Raw genomic sequence first — 23987 nt, 5'->3', positions numbered from 1 at the left:
TAGTAGCAAAACTGGCCTTACCCCACCTAACCCAACTTCATTGCAAATCACATGATTTTAATTACAGGGGAAGAGCAGAGCAGATATTATATTGCACAAATCATTTTTTATAAATTTCGGGATTAAGAGATGCAGTTTTCTTTAAGAATTTCAGACCTATGGAAAATCTATTCAGTCACAAAACAGCTTTGATATATTAAAATTGTTCGCACTGAAGGTTCACATTTATTTTCACAATTACAGTTTAATACATCAGATATTTTGAAACAATAAAATTACAAGAACATTCATGAGCACATGATTGAGCACATTGTTGATGTTTGTCAGCTAACACTTACCGATACATGTAATATAAAGGAAGTTAATGATTTATTGACATCAGGTGCATCGCGATCAGAATAACAAAGCTCGTGTCAGTTAACCACGCAAGTTGCCGACGACATAGCCTGTTCGCCGCTAGATGGCCAGCCTATATGGCTGAGGCAATAACAGTTATGCGGTTGCGTAAGAAGTAATGATGACAAGTTTCCCATTAAGGTGCATGATTATGTTCGTCTTAGCTTTTCCATCATGCTGGCGATTTTCACTTCTAGCTTCAGATATTCCATCAAATTATAAAAAAATAAGCACACTGAAACGTAGCTCGCTACGAATATAAATGACAAGAGTTAGGTTTTTTTTTCGCCCCCTGTACCTGTGGTAACCAAAATGATAAGAGTACCCTAGAAAAACATCACCGCGATGGTAGTGAAGCATACTAAGCAACCCTTAGTCGTCTTTCGTGTCGTCAACACAATGGGGCGTGGCTTACGGTGATGGCAGAGAATGTGCCTGGCGACTATTCAATAACATCCAGCAGCTATTGCTCACCAGTTACAGCTAGAACATAAATTCTCCGTGATTATAGCAGACGAATATTTGATGTATTTCTTTTGCCAACAGTGCATTAAATACACACAGAACTATTGCAGTCACAGACTGTGATCTGTGTAATATTTACAACGAGAAGACACGGTACGGAAAATTTTGCTTTACATCAAAAGTTTATGCAGTGCTGGTCTGTATGATGGCGAAGCATGGACACTGTTGCGGAAAGATTTGCAGTTATAATTTAAAACTACTATCTATCATCTTCACAGAAAATTATCTGCCTTACTTTAATCCATATTTTTTAGTGTGAAAGAATTTGAAAATTAACAGAAAGTCGCAAAAAGTCGGTTTGGTGCCTTACGGAACTACTAGTAAAAAAGAGTAAATTGCTTAGAAGACTGTTATAGAAAAGAAGTTATACACCACACCAACAGCTATGTGTTTAATAACTTCATAAATTTATTATCATATGCTTCTTAAGCTTTCAGAATGTTACAAACTACTCTATGATAATTTGTTAAAGGCTTTAGAATGGGTCTCGAGAAGAACGGAATGTATGAAATGAAGAGACAAAATAAGGAATGAAATTGTGTTTCAAAAAGTAAACAAGAAAAATTAAGTACTGAAAATATTTCAAAGAAGGAAAAGGAATTTGGTTGGACACTGGATGATAAGGGATGACATGATAAAGGATGCAATAGAACGAATAGAAACTTGAAAGAAGCCTAAACAGAGGTAGAAAAAAATAGCGGTTAATTGACGAAATCAAATAAATGTGTAACACGTACATAGGAAACGGAAAGTGGATAGGTTGTTGGACTGGAGAATAATGAACTTCTGTTGAATTTGCCTAGTGGGCAGATGAGGTCATGATCGTCAGTCTTTGTGTGTCGTAACACACCGTATTCTACACAAACGATATAAACAAAACATAAAAAAATCCAAATTTGTAATACATTTTTAATCCTGATATTTTGGAGAAGTTCTGAAACAAACGCTTTAGAGAAAGTTTACACTTACATAAGTTATATACAGCATTTCGGTTTTCAAGAAACATTGTGTTACATGGGACAAATTGGAAAGCCCGACTCACAGACCAACTACAATAGGATCCACAATACGACTATGCAACTAAGTTGTCCCGTGAAACTAACTCTGTAAATTAATAATAAAGACAATACATAGTTAAGCGGTCTCTTTGCTGATTTAGTTAACGAATTGCTGTTATATAGATCCAAATTATACAACAAGACAATTCACGTAAAAGACTAATACCGAGTTTCAGTTTTATAGAGCGGTTTAGCATTTGCATATTTTAGTCTACTTACAAACGTGCTATCATCGAGATTCGCGGTTATAATTTGAAACTAATATCTATCATCTTCACTGAAAAGTATCTACCTTAATGCCTCTAATCCATATTTTCTATTGTGAAAGAATTTGAAATTTAATGGAAGGTCGCAAAAAATCAGATTTGCTGGCTTACGGAACTACGAAAAAAGAAGATTAAGTTACTTACAAGGCTCATATTGAAAAGGAGTAATTCATCACACCAACAGCGATGTTTTTAGTAACTTCAGAAATTTATTATCTTCTGCTCGTTAAGCTTTCAAAATGTTACAAAGCACTCTACGAGAAATTATTCTCTCTATTATAAATAAATTATGGGAATATCATGCAGCTGCCAGCGTATGTGAGGGAGAACTTGGATGATAGAAGCTTTGTGACACGAGTAACCAAATACATCAATGTACACAAAATACTGCACTGTTAGAAAACATACATAAAAATATATACATGAATCTTCTATCTTTTGTTCAGAAATGTGTGTGCGCTCACACTCTAAGTACACAGTACGCATGATTCCGAACACTAATTAAGTAGTTGTGCTACTTACAAAACGCTACACGAACTCTCTGAGTTTCATAACAACTGCATAATTACCATTTAAAATATGCTGGGTAACAACGAGTTTCTTCGTGTGGTCATTCTCCGCAGGTAGCACAGAAATATTTGTTTTGCAGTTAAAGACGCCATCTCTTGCTGCACTATGTTTTAGAAGAAATCATCCTACCGATTACGGCTAAAAGTGAAGAGAGGTGAAACGCGCCTGGGGAAATAAAACAAAGTGCAACAAGGGAAGGCGATTTTATTTACAGAACAAATATTTCTGTGCTTGATGCGGAGTATTAACGCGCAAAGAAACTCGTTGTTAGACAGCATATTTAAGTAGCAATTCTGCAGTTGTCATGAAACTTAGAGAATTCGTGTACAACTGGCTAATAGTACGAAATGGGACAGCAGACTGCACTGAGCACCCCCCCCCCCCTCTCTCTCTCCTCTGTACCTCATAGCTGCTTACCGAGATTTATGGAAGCATAAAGAGACGACAATAGTGGACAGAGCAGCAGGTGCGGAAAACTCGGGTTTGTTGCCGGTACTGCAGAATGAAGTCGGCGGTACTCACTTGAAGTAGGAGAGGACGGCGAGCGCGATGATGAGCGCCACCAGCGACACGGAGTAGCCGGCCACGTACACCAGGTTCACCTGCGTCCGCCACTGAAACACGACGCTTGCGTCACACGCCGCAGTAACAGCCGGCAGCGGTGGCCAAATGGCGCCAGTGAAAAGGCAGCGTCACAAGGCGGCCGCAGGACGGGCTTAACGGCGCCATGTGCGCCGCCACGTCATGCAGTGTGAGGCCAGACGTCTGGGGAACACTGCAGAGACCACTAAAGCCACAGGCCAGCACTGCTGCTTCATGTTGAAGTGTCAGCTTCCCACATCCGCAACTCGCAACGTTCATGCTGTAAATAACTACTTGGCTCGGACTTCTCGCTTCGCTTGCTGCCATCCAAAAGAAAGAAACCAGAATTATTTTTTAAAAGCTATATACTTTCATATTGTTTACAAAACAATCTTCGTATTCAAAATACATTCCCTTACAACTAATACATTTGCTTCCACTGTTCGAAAGACTATCTGCAGCTGGCCGCGGTGGCCTAGCGATTCTAGGCGCCACAGTCTGGAACCGCGCGACGTTCACTGTCGCAGGTTCGAATCCTGCCTCGGGCATGGATGTGTGTGATGTCCTTAGGTTAGTTAGGTTTAAGGGGGTAGGACGTCAAACGGGCCGACTTGGAGCAGGAGAGGCAACACAGGACGTTTTAATTTCCAGTGTCTATACTTTTATAAATAAATTCATAAAACTTTGTCAGAATAACCAGGAGGGATTCATGATTGACACTCACTGCAGTGGAAGTTCCAAAACATAACGAACTGTTTTTTTCACGTGTGAAATTTCATTAGTTTTTCGCTTACTAATGGTTGCATTTGTTGCTATAGGTACAAAAAATAGTTCAAATGCCTCTGACCACTATGGGACTTAACATCTATGGTCATCAGTCCCCTCGAACTTAGACATAACTAACCTAAGGACAGCAGACAAGACCCAGTCTTCACGACGCAGAGAAAATCCCTGACCCCGCTGGGAATCGAACCCGGGAACCCGGGCGTGGGAAGCGAGGGCGTTACCGCACAACCACGAGCTGGGGACTGCTATAGGTACACTTTTCTTCATAAGTTAGAAAGATTCTTCGATGAATTTTGCACAGAATACATACCATGCTTACAGGTGTATGAAACTCTAGAATATATTTCATTTATGAAACAACGAATGAGATTCATTGGGAGAGTCCTTAGAAAATGTAGTCCATCAACATAGGAGGTGGCTTACAAAACACTCGTTCGACCTATACTTCAGAATTACTCATCAGTGTGGGATCCGTACCAGGTCGGGTTGACAGAGGAGATAGAGAAGATCCAAAGAAGAGCGGCGCGTTTCGTCACAGGGTTATTTGGTAAGCGTGATAGCGTTATGGAGGTGTTTAGCAAACTCAAGTGGCAGACTCTACAAGAGAGGTGCTCTTCATAGCGGTGTAGCTTGCCGTCCAGGTTTAGGGAGAGTGCGTTTCTGCATGAGGCATCGAATACATTGCTTCCCCCTACCTATACCTCACGAGGAGATCACGAATGTAAAATTAGAGAGATTAGAGCGCGCACGGAGGCTTTCCGGCAGGCGTTCTTCCCGCGAACCATATGCGACTGGAACAGGAAAGGGAGGTAATGACAGTGGCACGTAAAGTGCCCTCCACCACGCACCGTTGGGTGTCTTGCGGAGTATATGCGTAGATGTAAATGTAGAATCAGTGTCTTGTCTGCCACAAATCCGGTCTTTTTCGATGAACACTGTTGCACAATCTTTTTAAAACTTACAAATGGAAGGTTTGATTGATGCACTGTTCTGGGGTAAGAAACACTGAATGAACTGCGCAAAGCAAATCAGCATTGTTTTGAAGTTCGATTTGATTTGACGACTTTTTTTTGGGTGGGCTGATGATGCCGTCTTCCGTTGACGTTAATTTGTTTCTGGCTCAGAAGCTATTTTTTTCGAAGTGCGACATGTTTCAGCTCGAAGTTCTTTTTGATTGTCTGTTAGAACCCGAGGAATAAACTTTGCAGCAACCTTTTTCATTTCCAAATATTCCGTAAAAATTCGCTGAACCGAACACTAAAATAACCAACTAATCTTTGACAGTTGATCAATTGTCTGTCAACGGTCTGTTAACACAAGCTCTCGAATTTTTTCAATATTTTCATTGATTCGGGAAGAGCGATGTTTGTCATCAATCTACATGTCGCCATTTTTAAATCAAACAAGTCATTTGTGCACTTGATTTTTTACCAAAGCGTCACCTTGGTAAGCTGTTTTGAACGTTAAAACAGCAGCATTTTCACCACGCAGAAAATAAAATTTCATAGCTGCACATTGTTCTCTGAAACTTGCCATCATAAAAGACACAAAATGAAAATAGCGCTATCAAAACAATCACTGCAGATGAACAGAACAAGCCTGGTGGACAACAAAAAATTGATTGAACTGGAAATTAGTGGGGCTTTATTCGTCTAGCGGCAGAAATGCGAACTAGACAAGCTCCTTTTTCTTTGTGCAAAAATCTTACGCAGGTAGCACGTCTTTGTGTGTTGCAATACAGTGTACTGACTGAATGTGTTTGAAATGAAATGTAGAAATACAAGTATTCGATTCGCAGAATAGTATTCACGTATGGGTCAAACATGTGTACAGAATAGCACGTGCAGTAAGGAGATTATTTCAACACGAATTTCCTGATGATCAAGTTCCTAATCGGATTACCATTCATTGATAGGTAAATAAATTTCGTGAAGCGGGAAGTGCCCTTCACAGAAACCGTATACGGCCACATATAGTCCTCTGTATAACGTTGGACATGCTCTCGAAAGCCTTTGCTATGGCACTGTTTAAACAGTTACGGAGTACCTGAAGTTAGTGCAGTGCAGTGGAAAAACTTAAACCGGGCTACCCAGCAAAAAGGTTTGTTTTTGCGATTGGATTTTGACTAGGATTTATGACAGAGAAATTCACCCCGACTTTAGTTTCTTTAGGAGGGAATCATGGTTCCAGCTAAGTAAGTACGTTAATTTACAAAATAACTTTTATACTGTTATTAGAGTTCTGTAAACGTAACGCAATGCGTTAGCTATGATCAAAAAATAGAAGTGTGGTGTCCTTGAAGCGGGGAGACAAAAATAAGCCCAATTTTTTCCAATGGACAATTAACAGTGAGAGATATGTGGAATATATTATGTAACCTTCATTTCTCGTTTTAACTGACAGAGAACCTGGTTTCGCCAAGTATCAGTGGTGAGGAATCTTACAGCCAAGTTCTCGTTATAAGAAACTCATAGCGCGTTTCAAAACAGAGTTAATACTAATAATATACAGCCTCTTTAAAATAGAATGCATACAAATAAGATCCACACGCATTAGTTGAACTTTAAACTAACATTCGCCTAGAAAATTTCCTAAGCAGGTGACGGCAGTGCTTGAACAAAAAAGGGAGGCACTTCCAAAACCTCCATGCTTACTATAAGAGAGTAATTTACTTCTCTATTTAAGTTTCCCCCCCCCATGAACATTGACCTTGCCGTTGGTGGGGTGGCTTGCGTGCCTCAGCAATACAGATAGCCGTACCGTAGGTGCAGCCACAACGGAGGGGTATCTGTTGAGAGGACAGACAAACGTATGGTTCCTGAAGAGGGGCAGTGGCCTTTTCAGTAGTTACAGGGACAACAGTCTGGATGATTTACTGATATGGCTCTGTAACACTAATCAAGACGGCCTTGCTATTTTGGTACTGCGAACGGATGAAAGCAAGGGGAAACTACAGCCGAAATTTTTCCCGAGAGCATGCAGCTTTACTGTATGATTAAATGATGATGGCGTCCTTTTTGGGTAAAATATTCCGGAGGTAAAATAGTCCCCCATTCCGATCTCCGAGAGGGGACTACTCAAGAGGACATCGTTATCAGGAGAAAGAAAACAGGCATTCTACGGATCGGAGCGTGGAATGTCAGATCACTTAATCGGGCAGATAGGTTAGAAAATATAAAAAGGGAAATGGTTAGGTTAAAATTAGATATAGTGGGAATTAGTGAAGTTCGGTGGCAGGAGGAACAAGACTTATGGTCAGGTGAATACAGGGTTACAAATGCAAAATCAAATACGGGTAATGCAGGAGAGGTTTAATAATGAAGAAAAAATAGGAATGCGGGTAAGCTACTACAAACAGCATAGTGAACACATTATTGTGATCAAGATAGGTACGAAGCCCACGCCTACCACAATAGTACAAGTTTACATGCCAACTAGCTCCGCAGAGGCCGAAGAGATATATGAAATGTATGTTGAGATAAAAGAAATTATTCAGACAGTGATAGGAGACAAAAATTTAATAGCCGTGGGTGACTGGAGCTCCACAGTACGAAAGAGAAGACAAGCAAACGTATTAGGTGAATATGGAATGGGGGTAAAGAATAAAAGAGGAAGCCGCCTGGTAGAATGTTGCACAGAGCATAACCTAATCATAGCTAACACTTGGTTCAAGAATCATGAAAGAAGGGTGTATACAGGGCAGAAGCCTGGAGATACTGGAATGTATCAGATAGATTATATAATGGTAAGACAGATATTCAGGAACCAGGTTTTAAATTAGTTCCAGGGGCAGATGTGGACTCTGACCGCAACCTATTGGTTATGAACTGTAGATTAAAACTGAAGAAACTGCAAAAACGTGGTAAATTGAGGAGATCGGAATTGGATAAATTGAAAGAACCAGAGGTTGTAGACAGCTTCCGGGAGTGCATTAGGGAACGATTGACAAGAATGGGGGAAGGAAATACAGTAGAAGAAGAACGGGTAGCTTCGAGAAATGAAATAGAGACGGCAGCAGAGGATCAAGTATGTAAAAAGACGAGGGCTAGTAGAAATCCTTGGGTAACAGAAGAGATACTGAATTTAATTGATGAAAGGAGAAAATACAAATATGCTGTAAAAGAAGCAGGCAAAAAAGAATACAAACGTCTCAAAAATGATATCGACAGGAAGTGCAAAATGGCTAAGCAGGGATGGTTACAGGGCAAATATAAGGATGTAGAGGCTTATCTCATTAGGTATAAGATAGATACTGCCTACAGGAAAATTAAAGAGACCTTTGGAGAAAAGAGAGCCACTTGTATGAATATAAAGAGCTCAGATGAAAACCCAGTTCTAAACAAAGAAGGGAAAGCAGAAAGGTGGAAGGAGTATATAGAGGGTCTATACAAGGGCGATGTACTAGTGGACAATATTATGGAAATGGAAGACGATGTAGATGAAGATGAAATGCGAGATATGATACTGCGTGAAGAGTTTGACAGAGCACTGAGAGACCTAAGTCGAAACAAGGCCCCTGGAGTAGACAACATTCCATTGGAACTACTGACAGCCTTGGGAGAGCCAGTCCTGACCAAACTCTACCGTCTGGTGAGCAAGATATATAAGACAGGAGAAATTCCCTCAGACTTCAAAAAGAATATAATAGTTCCAATCACAAAGAAGTGTTGACACATGTGAAAATTACCGAACCATCAGTTTAATAAGTCACAGCTGCAAAATACTAACACGAATTCTTTACAGACGAATGGAAAAAATGGTAGAAGCCGACCTCAGGGAAGATCAGTTTGGATTCCGCAGAAATGTTGGAACATGTGAGGCAATACTGACCCTATGACTTATCTTAGAAGAAAGATTAAGGAAAGGCTGACCTACGTTCCTAGCATTTCTAGACTTAGAGAAAGCTTTTGACAATGATGACTAAAACACTCACTTTCAAATTCTGAAAGTGGCAGGGGTAAAATACCTGGAGCGAAAGGCTATTTACAATTTGTACAGAAAGCAGATGGCAGTTATAATAGTCGAGGGACATGAAAAGCGAGCAGTGGTTGGGAAGGGAGTGAGACGGGGTTGTAGCCACTCCCCAATACTATTCAATCTATATATTCAGCACGCAGTAAAGGAAACGAAAGAAAAATTCGGAGTAGGTATTAAAATACATGAAGAAAAAGTAAAAACTTTGAGGTTCGCCGATGACATTGTAATTCTGTCAGAGACAGCAAAGGACTTGGAAGAGCAGTTGAAAGGAATCGACAGTGATTATATAAGATTGTATAAGATGACCATCAGCAAAAGCTAAATGACGATAATGGAATGTAGTCGAATTAAGTCGGGTGATGCTGTGGGAATTATATTAGGAATTGAGACACTTAAAGTTGTAAAGGACTTTTGCTATTTGGGGAGCAAAATGACTGATGATGGCTGAAGTAGAGAGGATATAAAATGTAGACTGGCAATGGCAAGGAAAGCGTTTCTGAAGAAGAGGAATTTGTTAACATCGAGTATTGATTTAAGGGTCTGGAAATCGTTTCTGAAAGTATTTGTATGGAGTGTAGCCATGTATGGAAGTGAAATATGGACGATAAATAGTTTGGACAAGAAGAGAATAGAAGCTTTCGAAATGTGGTGCTACTGAAGAATGCTGAAGATTAGATGGGTAGATCGCATAACTGATGAGGAGGTATTGAATAGAATTGGGGAGAAGAGGAGTTTGTGGCACAACTTGACAAGAAGAAGGGATCGGTTGGTAGAACATGTTGTGAGGCATCAAGGGATCATCAATTTACTACTGGTGGGCAGCGTGGAGGGTAAAAATCGTAGAGGGAGACCGAGAGACGAATACACTAAGCAGATTCAGAAGGATGTAGGCTGCAGTAGGTACTGGGAGATGGAGAGGCTTGCACAGGATAGAGTAGCATGGAGATCTGCATCAAACCAGTCTCAGGACTGAAGACCACAACAACAACATTTAAGTGTTTTTGTCACGTATGTTAGAAATAACTTACACGACAAAGTGCACTATATCGTCCATTCACATTAATGTGTCTACCTGTCAGAAGCCTGATTAACTATCTTTATCAGTGTGGACATGCAGGAAGAGAGTCAATGAAGTTCTTGAAAGCACCGGAAAGGATGTGGAGCTGGGTCGACTCCAGTGGCAAAGACAGCTGTCCTAGGTGTCTCAGTTGAGGACCATTCGCACGAATGGCTCACTCGAGGTAGTTCCACATATTCCTGACCGCGTTTAAATGCAGGGAGTTTGATGGCCAGGAGGGTATAATCAAGTCACCTTAGTTCTCTACGAACAATGCACGTACACTGTGAACTCTACTGTATTGTCATGCTGGTAGATGCCATTTTGCTGAGGAAAAAACTGTGTGTGTTGGTGCACTTGGTGTGAGAGAATAGATGCGTGCTTGTGTTGATCCATTGTGCCGTAGTAATAACGAGAACACACATGTATGAAAACATTCCCCAGGCCAAAACGCTCCCTGCTTTAGCCTCAGCCCTAAAGATCGTTGCAGGGCCATACACGCCAACTGGCTTCTGTGCAATGGAGCATAAAACATTATTCGTCTGAAAAAGTCATCTGTCAGTGGACGTCCAGTTCTGGTGTCAGGGAGCAAATTCGAGCCTTCATCACCGATGAAATGCTGTCGGAATGTGTGCATCAAAGTAATGGGGTAATGTAGGTATGACCCCACTCTGCGTTGTTGCCAAATTTAATCACAATGGCGACTGTCCCTCCAATCCTATCCCTTGGAGGATAGATGTGACAACATTGCCTGATGTCACCTCACCCTCCCTTCGCCATCCCCCACTTCCTTTACCCTTCTCCACTTACGTGCCCCTGCCCCTCTTTCCTCCTCCCTACTACCACTTCCCCACCCGTCCGCAGCATGTGAAATGGCAGGAGAAAATCTTAAACTATACTGAGCTGCTGTAGCTGTCTTAGGAACTGTGCTTATCTGTTTATATGTGTATTACAACGCTGGAAGAATTTTCTAAATATTTGTTGATAAACCGAACTGACAATTACTCTTCAGCATTGCCACTTGAAATTCAAATAAACACATCTGCTTAAAACTTTTCTGATGATAGGAAAGCACTGTCGTGAAAAAACGGATCCCAACACACAAAATGGGCAGTAAAATAGAGCAATATAATCCTTATTTATTCAAACATTAATTTAATTAATTAAATTGTTAATAAATGTGTTCAACTGATGAAACGTTTGTGTTGAACACACAGCGTTTAATAAATACATTACCTGTAAGCATAAAGCTGAGGTCTGCGTCCATAGTTTAATACTTGATGGTTGGGAAGATGAAAAAACGGATGAGTGTATTGAAACAATGTGCAGCAAATAATGATGATGCACCAGGATCGACAGAGGATGCATTTCGCAACTCATAGAGACTACTACCTGTTCTGCAGCTGTTTGTGTTTTTTGAATTGCCCGGACAATCCTCAGTGCCGGATACAACACTGTTCTACGAGGGGTATTTGGAAAGTAAGTTCCGATCGGTAGTGAAACAAAAACCACTGTGAAAAGGCGATTAAACTTTTGCAGATGTGTTGCGTAGTGCCTCTAATACGGCAGGTCACTCTTGTCAGTTCTGTACACAGTGTGCACCTAAAGATGCATAGAAAGTAGTCTCCCGCCAAGTATAAGGGCGTGGTGAGAGATTTCGTCTGCTGTTATTTAGCACACATAACGCACCTGTCATGCATTTAGTTCTTCATGACAGTTCTCGACCGCACTCTACACGAACAAAAGAGATACTCCGAAAGCGTTTTCTACGGGAACTTTTCTGATTACCCGTAACACAGACCGTGATTCGCTCATTCTCAGTTTCATCTCAGCTCACATGAACCTCAGGCAATGAAGACAGCACTTTGACTCAGACAACGAGCTGTGACTGAGCGTAAAGAATTGGCCGGAAGCACAGGCGCTCCCTCTATGACGAAGGCATTGGAAAGCTGGTATAGCTCTACGACAAATGTGTAAATCGGAGCGGCGACTTTGTAGAGAAGTAGCTGTAAGTTGTAGCTAGTTACTGCAAATAAGAAACTTCCGATTTTCACAGAGGTTTCGATTTCCTAGCGATCGGAACCAGAGCTGCATATATAAGTGTAGGAGGCTGGAATGGGGACACATGAAACGTATTTTCTTCTCCTTTCTGATTGCATGTTTTGTATATGTTCACCTTTCTATGAGCTCTACTCCACAATACCATTTTATATTGGTGGGGAACTGTCCTGCAGCTGCCGCCAGAAGAGATGCTTCCTACCGATCTACAAGTGCGTATCTCCTGAGGATCTTGTTCACAGGTGCAGGGTAAGAAGGGACAGGACAGAAGACTATCACTGAAGTGCAGTAAGGCCAATACACACTACTACAACCCAAGGAAAATGCTCCACATATCTAATTATATACCGAAATTGTGAAAAAACCACCACTCGTTAATAGTAGATCATAACGCAACATACGAACTGGGAAATGAGGAAAATCGTTGTAATAACATAATTACTGCCATAACCGACTACAAAAGAATTTACAAGGGCAGAGTGGTGGCAGCTGCACATATGTTCACCTCGATATGTGGATACATACTAAGTAGGTAGTGTTATAGGCCATTTGCGGTTCATTATATATATAAAGGAATTGGAGACAATCTGAGAAGCCGTCTTCGGTTGTTTTCAGATGACGCTGTCTTTTATCGTCTACCAAAGTCATCATAAAACAAAAAACTGCAAAATGATTTAAAAAAGATATCTGAATGGTTCGAAAAGTGGCAGTTGCCCCTAAATAACGAAAAGTGTGAGGTCATCCACATGAGTGTTAAAAGGAACTTGTTAAACTTCGGTTACACGATAAATCAGTCTAATCTAAAAGCCGTAAATTCAACTAAATACCTAGGTATTATAATTATGAACAACTTAAATTGGATGGAACACATAGAAAATGTTGTGGGGAAGGCTAACCAAAGACTGCGTTTTATTGGCAGGACACTCAAATAATCTAGCACATTTACCACATAGGACTGACGGAGTACATCGAAATTGTTCAAAGAAGGGCAGCACGTTTTGTATTATCGCGAAATATGGGACAGAGTGTCACAGAAATGGTACAGGATTTGGGTTGGAAATCATTAAAAGAAAGTCGTTTTCCGTAGCGGCGGAATTTTCTCGCGAATTTCCAATCACTAACTTTCTCCTCCGAATGCGACAATATTTTGTTTACACCGACCTACATTGAAGGAAAGGTGATCACGAGAAAATTAAGGGAAATCAGACCTCGTACGGAAATATATAGGTGTTCATTGTTCCCGTAGGCTATACGAGATTGCAATAATAAAGAACTGTGAAGGTGGTTCGATGAACCCTCTACCAGGCACTTGAATGTGATTTGCAGACTATCCATGTAGATGTACACTACTGGCAATTAAAATTGCTACAACACTCAGATGACGTGCTACAGACGCTAAATTTAACCGATAGGAAGACGATGCTGTGATATGTAAATATTTAGCTTCTCGGAGCATTCACGCAAGGTTGGCGCCGGTGGCGACACCTACAACGTGCTGACATGAGAAAAGTTTCCAATCGTTTTCTCATACACAAACAGCAGCTGACAGCCGCTGCCTGGTGAAACATTGTTGTGATATCTCGTGTAAGGAGGAGAAATGCGTACCATCACGTTTCCGACTTTGATAAAGGGCGGGTTGTAGCCTGTCGCGATTGTGGTTTATCGTATCGCGACATTGCTGCTCGCGATGATCGAGATCCAGTGACTGTCAGCAGAATATTGAATCGGTGGGTTCAGGAGGGTAATACGGAATGCCGTGCTGGATCCCAACGGCCTCGTATCACTATCAGTCGAGACGACAGGCATCTTATCCGCATGGCTGTAACGGACCGCGCAGCGACGTCTCGATCCCTGAGTCAACAGATGGGGATATTTGGAAGACAAGAACCAACTGCACGAACAGTTCGACGACGTTTGCAGCAGCATGGACTATCAGCTCGGAGACAATGACTGCGGTTAGCCTTGATGCTTCATCAGAGACAGAAGGGCCTGCGATGGTATACTCAACGACGAACCTGGGTGCACGAATGGCAAAACGTCATTTTTTCGGATGGATCCAGGTTCTGTTTACAGCATCATGATGGTCGCATCCGAGTTTGGCGACATCGACGTGAACGCACATGGAAAGACTGTATTCGTCATCGCCATACTGGCTTATCACCCGACGTGATGCTATGGGGTGCCATTGGTTACTTCTCTTGTTCAAATTGACAGCACTTTTAACAGTGGACGTTACATTTCATACGTGTTACGACCCGTGGCTCTACACTTCATTCGTTCCCTGCGAAACCCTACATTTCAGCAGGATAATGCACGACAGCATGTTGCAGATCCTGTGCGGGCCTTTCTGGATACAGAAAATGTTCGACTGCCGCCCAGGCCGGCACATTCTCTAGATATCTCACTAACTGAAAACGTGTGGTGGACGGTGGCCGAGCAACTGGCTCGTCCCAATATGCCAGTCACTACACTTGATGAACTGTGGTATCGTCTTGAACCTGCATGGGCAGCAGTACCTGTACACGCCATCCAAGCTCTGTTTGACTTAATGCCCAGGCGTATCAGGGCCGTTATTACGGCTAGAGGTGGTTGTTCTGGGTACTGATTTTGTGGTGTCACCGCCATACACGTCACTTGCTAAGTGGTAGCCTTTAAATCGGCAGCGGTCCGTTAGTATACGTCTGGCCCGCGTGTCGCCACTATCAGTGATTGCAGACGGAGCGCCGCCACACGGCAGGTCTAATCTAAAGAGACTCCCTAGCACTCGTCCCAGTTGTACAGCCGACTTTGCTAGCTGTAGTTCACTGTCTACATACGCTCTCATTTGCACAGACGACAGTTTAGCATAACCTTCAGCTACGTCATTTGCTACCATCTAGGAAGGCACCATATTCAGTTACTATAAGTACTATCATCAAGAATGTATTGTGAACAGATAATATTGTGTATCATGTACCATCATTAATGGATTAAAGTTAAGTATCAAACTAATTACGTCCGCTTTCTGAATTCTCATTCCTTGTCATGTCCCAGACCTCACTTCAGTATAGTTCTTCCCTCCTCAAGCCAGACAGCGTGAGGTAAAACGCCTGGGCATTTCGGCCTCCTTTCTTAACACGGTGTTAGCTCTTCTGCCAACACAAAAGTTTTCTCAGGATCTATGTAGCCAAATTGCATGAAAATGTAGCCACATGTCACATGTAGTATAATACATTTGTCCAATGAATACCCGTCTATCATCAACATTACTTCTTGGTGTAGCAATTTTAATGGCCAGTAGTGTAGATGTAGATGTAGAAGTAGATGTAGCTTACAACCAGTCCTACCTCCTCTCCTCTCTCCTGCCTGCCCTGCTCCCCTCCCCCCACCTCTCCCCTCAGAAAAGGACACAAGTTTTCCAGGCGTTCATTCGTGTCCTTGATGGAACACAAAGAGGTCCATATGCTGGCAGTGATACACTGTTTCCAGTCTACAGAAATCAGTCACAGATGGACAAAACATCTAAATCATGGTACTTCCTGCGAACCGTTTAACGTATTTCTCGGAATGATTGGCCACGCCGGAAGAAATTCTCGGAAAAACTGGCCCTCCTGTAACAATATAGAAATATCTGACTATTTTTCCAGATGACTGACTGAAAGGTGAACGACGGTATCCTTTCAAACGTTCTAATTGTGCCGGCACTGTCTAAAAGTGGTCCTCAGCTAAGTAAATTTTGTGTCATATACCAAAAACATTAGACTGGTCAAAGGCACACTTTGATGCTTGTCACCAGTGATGCTTCTATTCCTTCCTTATACCTTTGCCCGCTGGAAACTTTTAGCACTGAAATATGGTCTCCTGTGCGTATTCGCTTTCGTCAGATATAGTATTACGCATTAAAAGAGAGTCATTTCATGTTACAGTTTTTCAGAACGATTTCCATGAAATGTGGTTTGCTCTCAGCTGTTATGTTAGACTGGCTGAAGTTACTCTTTGGCGCTTCTCACTGATGATGCCATCCCACCTACACCCTCTGGAAACTTTGATGGTCTCTCATTCGTTGAAGAGATATCGACTTACCGCTTTGAAAAAAAATTGACAGGAACGTTACATTGCTGTATACCCTGTCCCGCAAGAATCTGACGACGCAGTTCATTCAAAATACCTCCGTAAATACGCTTATCGATCGCCCGCCAAGACTGCACAGCACCTGCGGGGCTACTGGGCCAAAGTCGGTGGCGGCGGTCAGCGATCGAGGCATCAACTGCCAGGTGAGTGTCGCCTCCAGCTGGCTAAACGCACAGGAATGTCTGCTGCACGAGCACAGGTGGCCAGTACCCCTGTCTAAAACCTCCTCTTGGTACGGGAATTCTCGTGATAAAAGCTTCGAAAACACCGCCTGCGTCTTCCACCAGCCACTCTATAGCCCTGGTCCTCTAATCGACGCTGTCTGACGACTTCGTCTACTTCCTTTGTCGCAGAGTGCTCAAGGATAGTTAGTTCACAAATATAGAATTCCAAAACCTTATCCACAAGGAAAAGATATAAAACTACGAATTTTATTGCTGAACGGCCAAACAACCTCGAAGCACACACATTACGGTGCCACAACTGACGTCAAAATCATCAGGAAGGTCTTCTGAAACAACCACCACTCTAAATTATCATGCGAAACCACCACCCAACCAAAAAAGTCATGAAACACCAGCTCACCCACCCAAACATTCAGAGCGCTCTAGACGGTGCTACCACCTTAAGACCTCGACGAAACATCACTGTAACTACGCCTACAGCCAGAATTGTGGAGGCAGCTTCAAGTATTCACATAGGTGTCACAGGAGCAACTAAGAAATTTCACAATTCAACCAGCAGAGGGCGCTGGGATAGGAAATCTCACATCTGGGTCTCTCCTTCCCTCTTCCCACTCCTCTCCTAACCATCGCGCTGGTTCCTAAGGTGTGGTTGCTTGTTATAAAGTGTTACTGGTAACAACAAAGAGGAGCTCATTTAGTTTTGATATCAAGGGACGTTTACCAGTGAAATACACTCCTGGAAATTGAAATAAGAACACCGTGAATTCATTGTCCCAGGAAGGGTAAACTTTATTGACACATTCCTGGGGTCAGATACATCACATGATCACACTGACAGAACCACAAGCACATAGACACAGGCAACAGAGCATGCACAATGTCGGCACTAGTACAGTGTATATCCACCTTTCGCAGCAATGCAGGCTGCTATTCTCCCATGGAGACGATCGTAGAGATGCTGGATGTAGTCCTGTGGAACGGCTTGCCATGCCATTTCCACCTGGCGCCTTAGTTGGACCAGTGTTCGTGCTGGACGTGCAGACCGCGTGAGACGACGCTTCATCCAGTCCCAAACATGCTCAATCGGGGACAGATCCGGAGATCTTGCTGGCCAGGGTAGTTGACTTACACCTTCTAGAGCACGTTGGGTGGCACGGGATACATGCGGACGTGCATTGTCCTCTTGGAACAGCAAGTTCCCTTGCCGGTCTAGGAATGGTAGAACGATGGGTTCGATGACGGTTTGGATGTACCGTGCACTATTCAGTGTCACCAGAGGTGTACGGCCAGTGTAGGAGATCGCTCCCCACACCATGATGCCGGGTGATGGCCCTGTGTGCCTCGGTCGTATACAGTCCTGATTGTGGCGCTCACCTGCACGGCGCCAAACACGCATACGACCATCATTGGCACCAAGGCAGAAGCGACTCTCATCGCTGAAGACGACACGTCTCCATTCGTCCCTCCATTCACGCCTGTCGCGACACCACTGGAGGCGGGCTGCACGACGTTGGGGCGCGAGCGGAAGACGGCCTAACGGTGTGCGGGACCGTAGCCTAGCTTCATGGAGACGGTTGCGAATGGTCCTCGCCGATACCCCAGGAGCAACAGTGTCCCTAATTTGCTGGGAAGTGGCGGTGCGGTCCCCTACGGCACTGCGTAGGATCCTACGGTCTTGGCGTGCATCCGTGCGGCGCTGCGGTCCGGTCCCAGGTCGACGGGCACGTGCACCTTCCGCCGACCACTGGCGACAACATCGATGTACTGTGGAGACCTCACGCCCCACGTGTTTAGAAATTTGGCGGTACGTCGACCCGGCGTCCTGCATGCCCACTATATGCCCTCGCTCAAAGTCCGTCAACTGCACATACGGTTCACGTCCACGCTGTCGCGGCATGCTACCAGTGTTAAAGACTGCGATGGAGCTCCGTATGCCACGGCAAACTGGCTGACACTGACGGCGGCGGTGCACAAATGCTGCGCAGCTAGCGCCATTCGACGGCCAACACCGCGGTTCCTGGTGTGTCCGCTGTGCCGTGCGTGTGATCATTGCTTGTACAGCCCTCTCGCAGTGTCCGGAGCAAGTACAGGTATGGTGGGTCTGACACACCGATGTCAATGTGTTCTTTTTTCCATTTCCAGGAGTGTAGCATTTCTGGTCCACAGAAACTGCTCATGCATGGAACAAAGATACTTGAAGAATTGTGCGCTTGCAAACCCTCGAGAACAAGATTTATTTAGAGGCAGTGATAACAGCTTTGTTGCAGGGCACCCGGTTGCAGAACTCCAGCATGTAAGCGGGTGCTCGAGAACATACTCCAGAATTGATTTCACATGCCATGCAAAACTACAAAACACAGGAATCTTCTATAATGACTCGACAATATTCCCCTCTCCTCGCATCTCATAAAATAGATGAGAACACGTGGCTTCGTTGGCTGGGCGCGTGAGCATGTCGGGCGTTGTCGTAGGGGGCCCTCTTTACGGGAAACCGTCTTTCGCAGCACTTCTGCCGCGGGGAGAACCAGTATGCAGCGACAGCCAGGCTGCTGCGTCCAGCATCTGAGTCACATGAGGAGCTTTTAGACATATCACAATCACCTGTGGATGCGCCAAGCTTTTAACGTTACCGCAAGTTAGCTGTCAAGTGCCACGAAACAACCCTCCTCAGTACTCGCATCACTGAAAGCTCTCTGAAATATACATCGGAATTTAGAGCAAAATCAACAAATGGAGAAAATACGGTCTTTTCCAAACACTGCGACACGTCCCTCCATTGCTTACGAGGGCGGACTATAGCGAACGAAAAAACATTAACTAAATCCCTGTTTGCATCGAGAATGTTAAAATTTTGGTGGAATTCCCAACCCTTTACTCCATTGGAAGTTACGAAATGCCACATGTGTTCCAACCATATTTTCATTCGCTATAGTGCGCTGTTCTAAGCAATAAAGGCACGTGCCGTAATATTCCGAAAATACCACATTTTCACCATGTGTTGATATTTGGTCTAAATACGGATGTATATTTCAGACCATTTGGAGGGATATAGGAATTGAGGAGGCGTGTTTCATGACGCTTTGTAATTAATTTCCAGTAACGTTAGAAGTTTAGTTCTATGTACACATGGTTATGACCCTTCGTGCCTCCCTCATGTGACACAGGTGCTGGATGCAGCAGCCGGGCAGAAACGAAAACTGGCAAACCTCCATCCACATCAATGTAAAACCTCTGCGTCTTTGATACCATCAGCAACAAGTTAAAAGAAACAAGCAGACCATAGAAACCTACGTGAGGGTTAGGGAACGGGAGGGACGGTAGAGGATGGGATCTTGCTTCTCCCAGTGCCCCCTACCTCTCGAATTGTGAACTTATTCAATTGATCCTCTGACACTTACATAGTGCAGCCACCTCCACTTTTCTGGGTGAAGTTTTTATTACATGTTCTCCTTTTGATGATTTGATATGATTTCAGATATTAGGACTGAGTATAATGCTCAGAAAGTTTGAGGAGTGGGGGGAGAGGGGGGGCGGCTATTTGATGACAATTTGGAGAGTGCGTCATTGTTTCTCAGGACAATTTATGGTGATGGTTGTTTCATAAGATCCACCTGCTGATTTTTCCATTAGTTGTGGCGCAGAGATCTGTTTGTTTCGAGCACCAGTGTTATTCGGCCATACAGTAATAGGAGCTGTAATTTTAGATTTTGCTATTGCATGTGGTTTTCGAAGGCTGTATTATGAACTAACTTTCTGCGAGCCTTCTAGGAAAGTGCAATAGAACGAAATCGCCAGAGGGCATCGTTTAGAGGACCATGGCTGCAGAATGTATTGTGGAACAGGTAGGCAATGTTCTCGAAGTTTCTTATCGCTAGAATTGCATTAGGAAGTGGAGGGTTTTGACAGGGGGCGCCTAACTGCGAGCCTGCACACTGTACAAGCCTAGGCAGTTAGCCAGCTGCAGGCATCACTCACCAGGCAGTCGAGGAGACTCTCGCCAGCCACAACCTCGGACGCAGGCATTGTAGTTTCTCACGCGTTTGCTGTGCAATCTTTGCACACAATTTGTAAGCACATTTAGGGAGGATGTTTAAGCAATTCCGAAACCAAATTCTTGTGGACCAGAGTATACAGCAACCCCATGTCCCTGAAAACGTTTCAAAAGTGGTATTGTGAACATCTCTCACACGATACTAAATTCAGTGAATGAGAGACCATAAAAGTTAGTGACGGGTATAGCTATCAGCAATGAGGTGCGTAGAACAGTAGCTCTGACCCGTCTGGCACACTGGCTGAGGGCATGCCACTGTGCCCAGAAATGGTTCTGGGAAACCTTAACAAGAAATAACACTTGTTTAACTGGTAATACTAAATCTGACGAAAGGGAATACGCACAGGAAACCATGTTTCAGGGCTACAAGTTTCCAGCAGGCATAGGTACAAGACGAACAGCTGTACCAACAGTGAAAAGCATCAGAAAGCGCCGAATCATCCACAATGTTTGAAAGCAGAACACAGTTGACCGTTCAGCTATTCATCCATGACGAAGAGACAGATATTTGGCTATTATCTCTGAAAAATTGTTCCAGAGAGGCCTTCTGAGAAGTATATTTAACAGCTTGCAGGAAGCTTCCTGTTCTTGATTCTTTCTCCGTTTGTGAGTCATTTCTACATACCAGTATATCCCTGCCAGCAGATGGATCTCATTGTTTACCATCAGAAACAGGACTGAACGCCTGGATAACCACTATCCATAACTATGGGGGAAGCAAAGAGGGAGGGAGACGTGGACGAAGGGGTAGAGATAAGACTGGCTCTAAGCTATTTAGTTTGTATCCACATATCAAGGTGAACACATATGCAGCTGCTGCCACTCTCTCTTGGCGAGTTCTTTGGTGATCGGTTTTTTCGAATGTTGTGTTATAACGATAATTTTTCTAAATTCGGTGTACATGTGTTGTATTATGATATGTTGTTTGTGAGTGGTAGCTTTCTGCACAATTTCGATGTGTACTTAGATCATTCTCTGTCAGTAGTGATGGTATGTATTGGCCTTCCTACACTTCAGTAGCAGTTTGCTGTCCTGTTCTTCTTACCATGTATGTACGAGTGTGTGCACAACTTCCTCAGCAGCTGTTTCTCTTGCAAATCAGTTTGAGGCTACTCTTCCTGCACTTCAGTGATAGTTTTCTGTCCTATCCCTTCTTAGCACATATCTGTGCACAAGCTCCTTGTAGACTGGTAAGAGGCACTTCCTTCAGCCGCGGTTGCAGGACCGATTCCCGCCAATTTCGAGTGCTATTGTGGGTTAGGAGACACACAAAGGTTTAAACACATGCGTGCGCGCGCGATCGTATAGGGCACAAAACATATTTCAAGTGTCCTCAGTTCAGCCCCTTTCATCAAGGCGAGCACGTCTGGTACATTCAGTCTGCGGTAGTGGACTTGGACAAAGCTGTCTTCTGTACTGTGGACTGAATGTCCGTTTCAAGAAACCCAGACAGCTCTAGCCCAATGAGTAGTGAAATGAATCCTTGGTCAACCATGGTGCATTATCATTATTTCCTGAAATGTATTCCCTGTACTCTCGTCCATCATCTCACCTTTCCAACCATCAGCTATGAAGCTATGGACAGTCCTCAGATATAGATCCACAGGTGACATACTTATTAAACTAGTCTCTACACAACAATAAAATCCCAGCATTTGTATACATTTTCGATCAATTTCATTAATTAAATTAATTAGTTTTTGAATACAGAAATTTGTTGTTTGAGTTTACTGCCCATTTGATATCATGATATTCGTTTTTTCATGAGAGGGTTTTCCTGTCATCCCACATGTCTGAAGCTGTTCTCTTTCTTTGAATTTCAAGCAGCGAGACTAACATAATCCTCAGTTTGGTTTCTCTACCAAAAATTAGAAATTTCTTCCAACATGATAATACATATATATATATATATAAATGAACACAGTTCCCAAGACAGTACCTTACATCGTTACCTTGCAGCATCTCAGCACTGTCTGAGTCTTTTTCCCACTAGTTCACAAGTGAGGGAGGAAAGGGTGAAGTGGGGTGGGTAGGTGGTAAGTGATGAAGCAGAGAGTAATTGGGGAATGGGGTAGCAGCGGGTTGTTGCCATATCTATCCCCAAGGGAGTGTAAGTTGGTGATGGACACGATGCTGAAGAAATCTGGCAACAATGGAGAGTTGTGTCATACCCCCCCCCCCCCCCTTACCCTACTACTCATTTACTACGCTCTCACTGTGGTGGTCCATACACAGCAACATCTGCTCAATGGTTGTTGCAGAGACAATCTTGGTAACCACTTGGTTCACCTGGGTACTCAGTTGCCCAGCAGTTTTATGTCCGTTTGTCCTCACGTATCTCTGCAGCTGTCATTCATCCCTGTCATCTATGGGCCATGGTGCACTACAGATGCCTCTGTGACGGTTTCATGTAGTGCCATATTGCCATGCATTGTATACTTTAACAATGGCGATTTCAAACAGTTTACAGACTTAGCTGTTTCAGATATGCTTCCTACCTTGCTCCAAATCCCAGTGAAAATGACCTTTCGCACATCAGATGAATTGCTTGGTTTCTGTATTATGACATCGACTGCACCGTTTTCTGTGTGCCAACGATATGCTTCACGTACCCTCCACTGCTAGCGCTTGCCTCTGTCGTCTGTTAGTGGTTTGAGACGTGCTGCTGCTCGCGTTGGTGCTGTTTGTAGGTTTATGCCCTGTTGGAGGCCAGACGGTATCGTTTAGTTGGCATGGTTGCGGTTTTTTTTTGTATTCTTTTCGTGTTGACTGTCGCCACTCGGTTTCGCAAGCGCTTTCTGTCCGCTAGTGGCAGTAGCGGCTGTTATCTGTATGTAGTAACTGTTACCCTATCTTTGGGGTGACATGGTTGTTTTCGCCGGGTCGTGTGAATGTGCAAGTTAGGTAAGGGACACAGGTGAAGCCAGGTCCACGCAGTGTGAGAACACGCTGGGACCACTGGCGGCATTCACGGACTGCCGGATGGAAGGGCTGTGGTCACGAGGGTGCACGACTTCGTCGTAAACGGGCTGCAGCAAGCTTTCAGATGAGTGCATTGTGATATCTCGCGATTCTCCAGTGACTTGGGTTCATGTTGCTGCTCATAGTGTGGCTGAGGTGAAGACCGGCAAGTGGAGTGCTTGGGGAATGCGGATCTGATTACTTTTCCTTGACTTCTTATAACTATTTACTGCGTTCATCTTGTTACAATTTCTTTAGTTAAACCAGCGGTAGCTTTTCTCGCCTGTTGGCAGCTAACGCCCCAGTTGTCTGCCCTGGGGGATAGTTTATGTAACAGCAGTGTATATTTCCTCGCCTTGCCGCTACTGTCCGATAAGGTGTGTAGTTTTGACAGCTTTCTTGATT

At 43.6% G+C, this 23987-nt stretch overlaps 1 protein-coding gene across 3 annotated transcripts in view; it reads right to left on the bottom strand.

Moving 5' to 3' along the window:
* The window catches only part of LOC126355690 (calcitonin gene-related peptide type 1 receptor-like), a 1110235-nt gene that overhangs the window by 124652 nt on the left and 961596 nt on the right, over positions 1-23987 (bottom strand). For all 3 annotated transcript variants that reach the window (XM_050006057.1, XM_050006058.1, XM_050006056.1), the window contains exon 6: positions 3338-3429. In XM_050006057.1, the coding sequence (XP_049862014.1) occupies positions 3338-3429 (92 nt within the window). The remainder of the gene's footprint in view (positions 1-3337; positions 3430-23987) is intronic.

Source organism: Schistocerca gregaria, chromosome 3 (assembly GCF_023897955.1).
Source record: "Schistocerca gregaria isolate iqSchGreg1 chromosome 3, iqSchGreg1.2, whole genome shotgun sequence".
Taxonomy (NCBI): domain Eukaryota; kingdom Metazoa; phylum Arthropoda; class Insecta; order Orthoptera; family Acrididae; genus Schistocerca; species Schistocerca gregaria.
This window is presented reverse-complemented; position numbering and strand designations above follow the sequence as displayed.